The sequence below is a fragment of the Sinocyclocheilus anshuiensis genome, unplaced genomic scaffold, assembly GCF_001515605.1.
Source record: "Sinocyclocheilus anshuiensis isolate Anshui unplaced genomic scaffold, SAMN03320099.WGS_v1.1 scaffold1762, whole genome shotgun sequence".
Taxonomy (NCBI): Eukaryota; Metazoa; Chordata; class Actinopteri; order Cypriniformes; family Cyprinidae; genus Sinocyclocheilus; species Sinocyclocheilus anshuiensis.
In genome coordinates this window covers 66,140-74,302 of record NW_015547656.1, presented here as the reverse complement: position 1 = coordinate 74,302, position 8,163 = coordinate 66,140, and the positions used below count along the sequence as shown (strand labels likewise).

Here is an 8,163-nt window from a genome sequence, read left to right as displayed (position 1 = left end):
CACACACACACACACACTCACACACACACTCAATTGCACGCACACACGAGCACGCTTCTCACACAAACGTGGCAGAAGCTCAACCAGTGCACTGAAGAACTTCACATCAACACTGAAGAGTCACAAAATGACCTTTAAAAGACATAAAACAACCATTTCGCTTTTGTAAAGTAACAGCTTCAAGTGAAACAAGATATTTGACCAAGAAAACATAGATTTTATCTAAAAAGTGGACTTTATGTTCCGGGACAGATCCAGACCTGGACTGTGTTCAGAAATCAAAATAGCACACCAACATACTACCTGTGCTATTTCCACAGTATGCATCGAATACCTGCATGAGCTACTACATTTGCTAAAGTGTACATTATACAACAAACCACACAATGCAGTGCTCTTGATTTCACATATCATGTGACCAGTGTTATTTTAATATTATTCATATACTATTATAGTTTTTATGCATATTTTGAATAAATATTTTTTTATTTTATAATTTTACTTATTTTTTTTAGTACCTTTTAATGTGCTTTTGTCATTTTTATTAGTTTGTTCATTTTAAATACTACTTAAATGTATATTATAGAAATATATTTCGTTTTTTTTATTTTAATTTGAGTTTATCTTGATTTGTGCTTTTGTCATTTTTATTAGTTATTTTTTATTTTATTTTAAATAATACTATTAAGGTTTAATTTATTTTTATTACAGTTTTAGTTTTAGTTCCATTTAGTATTTCATTTTATTTTATTCCCAGTTAGTAATTTTCATAAATATAAATAAAATAAAAAAATAGAAACGTTGCCTTGACAACTAACAGTAATAAGTTTGTTTTTCATCTACTATTTATATTTTATTGTAACTTTATTTTTAAATGCGCAATTTTTTTAAAATGATTTATTATAGTTTTTATCCATCTTTTTAACTAGCTTTTAATTTTATACTTTCAGTTTTGTGCTGTTATCAGTTTTATTTGTTTTTGTTTATTTTACTAGTTTATATCACTATTTAGGTTTATTTCTGCTCTAATTTTAGCTTTTATTTATTTTATAATACATTTTAGTACTTCAACTTAAACTAAACTTTATTTAAGATTTATTTCAATTTGCAAAATGTTTTATTATTTTTAGTTTTAGTTAACATTAATAACCCTGCATGCGACAACATTTTTCTGTACTACTGTTTGCAAGTGAAATGCAATTTAAAAAAGCTATTTTTAAAACACATTAAAGCACTAACGTGAGATTAAGCAGCAGGTTGATTTTTACACTCAAAAAGCTCAAATACGTCACAAAATCTAACAGACAAAAAGTCACTTCATATAACAGAGCAGAAATTCGCCCTCTCAGATCCAACCTGACGTTAATTACAGGTTTAACATGATCAGCTTAATGAATGTGACCACATCACACGAGCGCTGGTCAAACAAACAGAGCCGATGCTAACAGACATTAACTCAAAGATGTGTTTGTAGCTAGTATTTCAGCTCAAGGGAAGCGTTATGCTGACAGCTTCACTAGTTCGCTGACAGGAGTCTTTAATAGACATGACTGCATTAGTGAATAATGCCACACATTCATACGACGCTAAACATAGAGCTGCAAGAGTCCTGAGAGCCAGAGATGATATGTGACCCTGGAGCACAAAACCAGTCATAAGGGTCCATTTTTCAAAATTGAGATTTATGCATCATCTGAAAGCTGAATAAATAAGCTTTGCATTTATGTATGGTTTGTTAGGATAGGACAATATTTGTAAATCTGGAATCTGAGGGTGCAGAAAAATCTAAATATTTACACCTATCGCCATTTCTAGCCACTGGGGGACCATAGGCAGGCTAGGGGAACTCATATTAATGTTAAAAAACCTCATAAAGTGACATTTTCATGCCATGGGACCTTTAAGAGTGAAGCGCGGCACTGTGTTCATTTACACGCGAGCAGCTCATGATCCGGTGTTTTCAGTATCTTTGTTCACAGTAAATGCTGCTTCATGTGAACTCATCTCTGTTTCTGAGTTTGGGAGGCTCATAACCTGCATCTGAAAACACAACATGCGCCAAACATCTTCACAAACTTGTAATAAGAAGTGCTTATAAACCTTTTATTAAGCTTTAAGGGCTGCCTGTGGTTTTCCAGCTAAATAAAAGCGGTTTAACCTTTGAAAATTAGGAAATTAATACCATGGACATTAAATTGCAATTTTACTGTTGCTCTGTAAAATAATATTTAAAATCAAATATTTAAAAAAAAATTCTTCACGTCTCATATTGTTTCATATTTTTTGTAACAAACATAAAATAACATTAATTATTATTACTAATATTATCATTATTATAGCGTTTTTTTATATATAATCACATATTTGGGGGCCAAACTGTGCAGACTTACAAACAAGCAAAAACTGTACAAAATGTTTATTTTTTAACGTTTTAATTTTTATTTATTTTTTTGGAGTACATTTTTACAAGAAAATACTCTTTCTGTCTTTCTGCTTCAAAATTTCACATTTAATAATAAATGCTTATGTTTAAAATGAAATAAGAATTATTATTATTTTTTATTATTTTACTCAAATTAGTCAAATATTACAGTCATATTATAGTAAATATAGTAATATTTCTCATTTTAGTAATGTAATTCAATAATAATAATATTATTTATTATTATTTTCTTTACATTATTTTACAGAGAAATATAGCTAGTAATACTTTTCATTTTGGTAACATCCATTCATTATTATTATTATTATTATTATTATTATTATTATTATTATATAGTCTTTTTAAAATATATAATCACATATTTTGGGGTCAAACTGTGCAGACTTACAAACAAGCAAAGACTGTACAAAATATTTATTTTTGTTTTATATTTATTTTACAATAATAATAATAATAATAATAATAATAATAATAGTATTATTAATTTTTATTTTTATCATTATTATTATTTTCTTCACATTATTTTACAGAAAAATATAGCTAAAATAATATTTCTCATTTTAGTAATATCATAAAATAATATTAATTTATTATTATTATTTTTATTTTTTTAATTATTTTATAGTCTATTACAGTATAATTTTAGTAAATATCATAGTAATATTTCTCATTTTAGTAATATAATTCAATAATAATAATAATAATAATAAATATTATTTTTTATTTTTAATCATTATTATTATTTTCTTCACATTATTTTACAGAGAAATATAGCTATAGCAATATTTCTCATTTTAGTAATATGATAAAATAATAATAATTGATTATTATTATATAGTCTTTTTGATACATAATCACAGATTTGTGGGCCAAACTGTGCAGCCTTACAAAAAACACTCATTGTAAAAAATGTTGTTTTTTTCAGCATGTTTTACAAAACAATAACATTCCAGTCTTCCGACTTCAAAATGATACATTTAATTCAATGTGTTACTTGTCATTTCTATTTAATTATTTGTCCGATTTACAACCAATTCCTGAATGAAAGCTCATTAAAACCACATGAAAAGTGGCTGCACCTGTGGCTCTGCTCTCCTCCTGCGTCTGTGTTTCGTCTCTCGCTCGTCCCGTCTGGATTCTGACGGCGGGAACACAGTTCGGCAGATCGCCCTCTTCATCCTCTGGGATGGGGTTGTACCAGATCTCTCCCTCGTCGGCGTCGGCGTTGTCCTCGGCTGGGTCCGGCGCTTCTGTAGACGTGAATGAAACGCCATCAAACCACTGGACATTTACAGTATCTGCACTGTATTCTTAGATTTACAAGCAGTGTTGTTATCAAATAAAACTATTAAAAACATTTTGTGTTCAATTAAATAAAGCTGAAATAAAATCTAAATATTAGTATAAATATAACATTAAAATTAAAATATAAAATGTTATTAATTATAAATTTAAAATATTAAAAGTAAATGAAAATTTGAAATGTTGAAAACAAAATCTGAAATTAAAATAAATTAAAAAAATTTACTATTTAGAAATATAAAAAACGAATAAAATGACAAAAGCACTTGAACTGAAATAAAACTAAAACTGAAATAAAAATAAATTAAATAAATGATATTATTTAGAAATACAAAAATTTCTTCACATTATTTGACAGAGAAATATAGCTAAAATAATATTTCTCATTTTAGTAATATCATAAAATAATATTAATTTATTATTATTATTTTTATTTTTTTAATTATTTTATAGTCTATTACAGTATAATTTTAGTAAATATCATAGTAATATTTCTCATTTTAGTAATATAATTCAATAATAATAATAATAATAATAAATATTATTTTTTATTTTTAATCATTATTATTATTTTCTTCACATTATTTTACAGAGAAATATAGCTATAGCAATATTTCTCATTTTAGTAATATGATAAAATAATAATAATTGATTATTATTATATAGTCTTTTTGATACATAATCACAGATTTGTGGGCCAAACTGTGCAGCCTTACAAAAAACACTCATTGTAAAAAATGTTGTTTTTTTCAGCATGTTTTACAAAACAATAACATTCCAGTCTTCCGACTTCAAAATGATACATTTAATTCAATGTGTTACTTGTCATTTCTATTTAATTATTTGTCCGATTTACAACCAATTCCTGAATGAAAGCTCATTAAAACCACATGAAAAGTGGCTGCACCTGTGGCTCTGCTCTCCTCCTGCGTCTGTGTTTCGTCTCTCGCTCGTCCCGTCTGGATTCTGACGGCGGGAACACAGTTCGGCAGATCGCCCTCTTCATCCTCTGGGATGGGGTTGTACCAGATCTCTCCCTCGTCGGCGTCGGCGTTGTCCTCGGCTGGGTCCGGCGCTTCTGTAGACGTGAATGAAACGCCATCAAACCACTGGACATTTACAGTATCTGCACTGTATTCTTAGATTTACAAGCAGTGTTGTTATCAAATAAAACTATTAAAAACATTTTGTGTTCAATTAAATAAAGCTGAAATAAAATCTAAATATTAGTATAAATATAACATTAAAATTAAAATATAAAATGTTATTAATTATAAATTTAAAATATTAAAAGTAAATGAAAATTTGAAATGTTGAAAACAAAATCTGAAATTAAAATAAATTAAAAAAATTTACTATTTAGAAATATAAAAAACGAATAAAATGACAAAAGCACTTGAACTGAAATAAAACTAAAACTGAAATAAAAATAAATTAAATAAATGATATTATTTAGAAATACAAAAATACAAAAACTAAAAAAAGACAAAATAACACGATTACAAAACAAAACAACCTAAAATGAAAAAAAAAACTGAAAAGTGAAAATACAAAAATAAAAGCTAATGTAAAATAATAGTATATAAATAATTATTTTTCTATTTAACGAACTGTAGCTTAATGAAGTGAAGTCATATATAATATTTCTTTTACTTTATGTATTTTTCAGTTTTAGTTTTCATTTTAATTTTAGTTACTTTTTTGTAATTTTTGTAATTTTGTTCTTATATTTACAACCAGTGTTGCTATCGTTAACTAAAACTATCAAAAACACATTTTTGTTAATTGAAATAAAACCGAAATAAAGTAAAATAATAAAAACACTAGACATAAAACGTAAAGTAAGCGAAAATTAGAAATGTTGTCTTGTACTAAATTCCTAAAGCACTTGAAAAATGAAAAAAAAAAAACTAAAAATTAAAATGAATAAAAATTAACAAAAGCACATAAAATTACTAAAATTAAAAATATTTTAGTTTATTACGTGCGTTTGTCATTTTTATTACTTTCGGTTTTAATGAACATTTCTAAAAATGTTACATTTCAGAACAGTGACATACTAGAGAAAAAAATGCATTTCAGTTTTAGTTTTCATTTTAATTTTAGTTACATTTTTGGTGATTATCAGAATCAGAATCAGAAAGAGCTTTATTGCCAGGCATGTTTACACATACGAGGAGTATTCATATTTAATTTGACACAAAAGAAAAAAGGGACAGATGTACAGTTCGAGCCGATATAAAGTGTTGATTATTAATTAATTTCTTGATCAACTTCCAGTGGACAAAAACTCTGGAAAACATTTGCTATGAGAACAAGACCTCATAAGCTTAATTGTACACACCTTTGCCTGTTAGACGTGAGTTAGCGGCCGATGGAGGGTGTGTTTGTGGCTGTGTGCGCTCCTCCTCGGCTGCAGGGGGCGCTGTGACGTCCTCGGGCCGAGTGCAGCTCTGCTGGAGCCACTGGCGCTTTTTGGAGACGGTGATGTGGTTGAACGGGGCCTGACGTGCGCTGGAGTCTCGCTGACATACAGAGGGGCCGGAGACGGACTCCACCGGTGCTACGAACACAAACGAACGAAGGCCGTCACAAAACAAACCTAACACAGCTAATCCAGCTCATCTGCTGTCATTAGCACAAAACATGCATGTACTGTACATCCGGTTAGATCAAACACAAGTCCAAAAATCAAACCTAAAATGTAAAGCATGTTTTTGGGTTTGTAAACATCTCAAACCTTCAGCAAACGGGACTCTGACAGTATCTTTCATCATGAAACCGCTGGACATTCACAGTCTCTGCACTGCTTTCTGATATTCACAAGCGGTGATGTTATCGTTAACTAAAACTAAACTATTAAAAACTTAAATTTTTCTACATTTTGAAATATTTAAAATATTAGACATATTATTTGAAATGTTGTCTTGGCAACTAACTGAAATACATTAACTGAAATTACTAACTGAAATAAAACTGAATTAAAAATAAATTAAAGCCATTTAGAAATATAAAACAACAAATAAATTCACATATTACAATTACAAAAAAAAACTACAATGAAAATCGAAAATATAAAAATTCTAAAAAAAAAAAATATGTATATGTATAATATTTGAAGTACTAAAATTACCAACTGACATAAAAATAATATTAAAAACGATTTAGAAAACAGCTAATAAAAATGCCAAAAATACATTTAAAAAAAAAATTAAACAGAAAATATAAAAATAAAAGCTAATTCAAAATATCAATAAAAACTATAGCAGTACTTAAATGAAAATTAGAAATGTTGCCTTGGCAGCTAACATAAGTAAGTGCAAGTTGAAGTACTAAAATTACTAACTGAAAAACAAATGGAAACTATTTAGAAATATATATAAAAAAAACCTAATAAAAATCACATAAGAAATCATAACAAAAGCACATAAGAAAATTACTAAAAGAAAAATTTAATTAATTAAAGAAAATTAAAACTAAAAATATAAAAATTCAAAATATCAATGAAAACTATCAGAAAATAAACAAAAATCTGACATTTTTTCAAGTGTTAAAGTGTTAGTTGATGTACTAAAAAACTGGAAGGAAAACTAAAAAAAAATATCTAGAAATATTGAATAAAAAACAAATAAAAATGGCAAAAGCAGATAGAATTTCTCAAACAAATAAACTAAAATGAATATGAACACTGAAAATATAAAAATAAAAGCTTTGTAAAAATCTACTAAAACTATAATAGTATATAAATGAAAATGAAAAATGTTGCCTTGGCAACTAATGGAAGCAAGTTTAAGTACTAAAAGTACGAAGTGAAATAAAAATAAATTAAAAACTATCTAGAAATATAAAAAAAAAAACTAATAAAAATGACAAAACCATAACAAAATTGCTAAAAAGTAAACTAAAATAAAAATGTAAAATACAAAAATAATAGCTAATTCAAAAGAATAGTATATAAATTACACTAAAATAACACTGTTTACCAGTTATTTTCCTATTTAATGAACTGTAGACATTTAATTTGACAGAATGTTCAAAAATAGGCCAAATGCAAAGTTCACGCAGATATGAGGTGTACCTTAGTGTGCATCATTAAGCCAAATAAAACACTGAAAATACATCTTTCGTCAAAATATTACAGTGGACGAAAACTCATTATGACTCTGAGTGTAAATTTGAAACACCTGTATCTGCTAAAAATGAATTTGATCAACATTTAGGAGTACATTAGCATGGACTAAATGCATGCTAATGTACAGTATATACAGTAGTGTTTATTGCAGGGGGATTTCAGCTTCTACATTCAGACAACAGACGTCCGTCTTAGTAAAAACCACAATCTGCAAAAACTACATCTGAAATTACATTTCAGATGTAGTTTTCCACCACGCACCTGTGACAGCACCATCTCCCTGCTG

The 8,163-nt window shown here is 27.6% G+C and overlaps 1 protein-coding gene across 2 annotated transcripts in view; it reads right to left on the bottom strand.

Moving 5' to 3' along the window:
• Positions 1–8,163, bottom strand: part of syde2 (synapse defective 1, Rho GTPase, homolog 2 (C. elegans)) — a 42,288-nt gene that overhangs the window by 24,201 nt on the left and 9,924 nt on the right. For both annotated transcript variants that reach the window (XM_016504398.1, XM_016504399.1), the window contains exons 2-3: positions 6,090–6,308; positions 4,653–4,823 (exon numbers count right to left, since the gene is read on the bottom strand). In XM_016504398.1, coding sequence (XP_016359884.1) covers positions 4,653–4,823; positions 6,090–6,308 — 390 coding nt within the window. The remainder of the gene's footprint in view (positions 1–4,652; positions 4,824–6,089; positions 6,309–8,163) is intronic.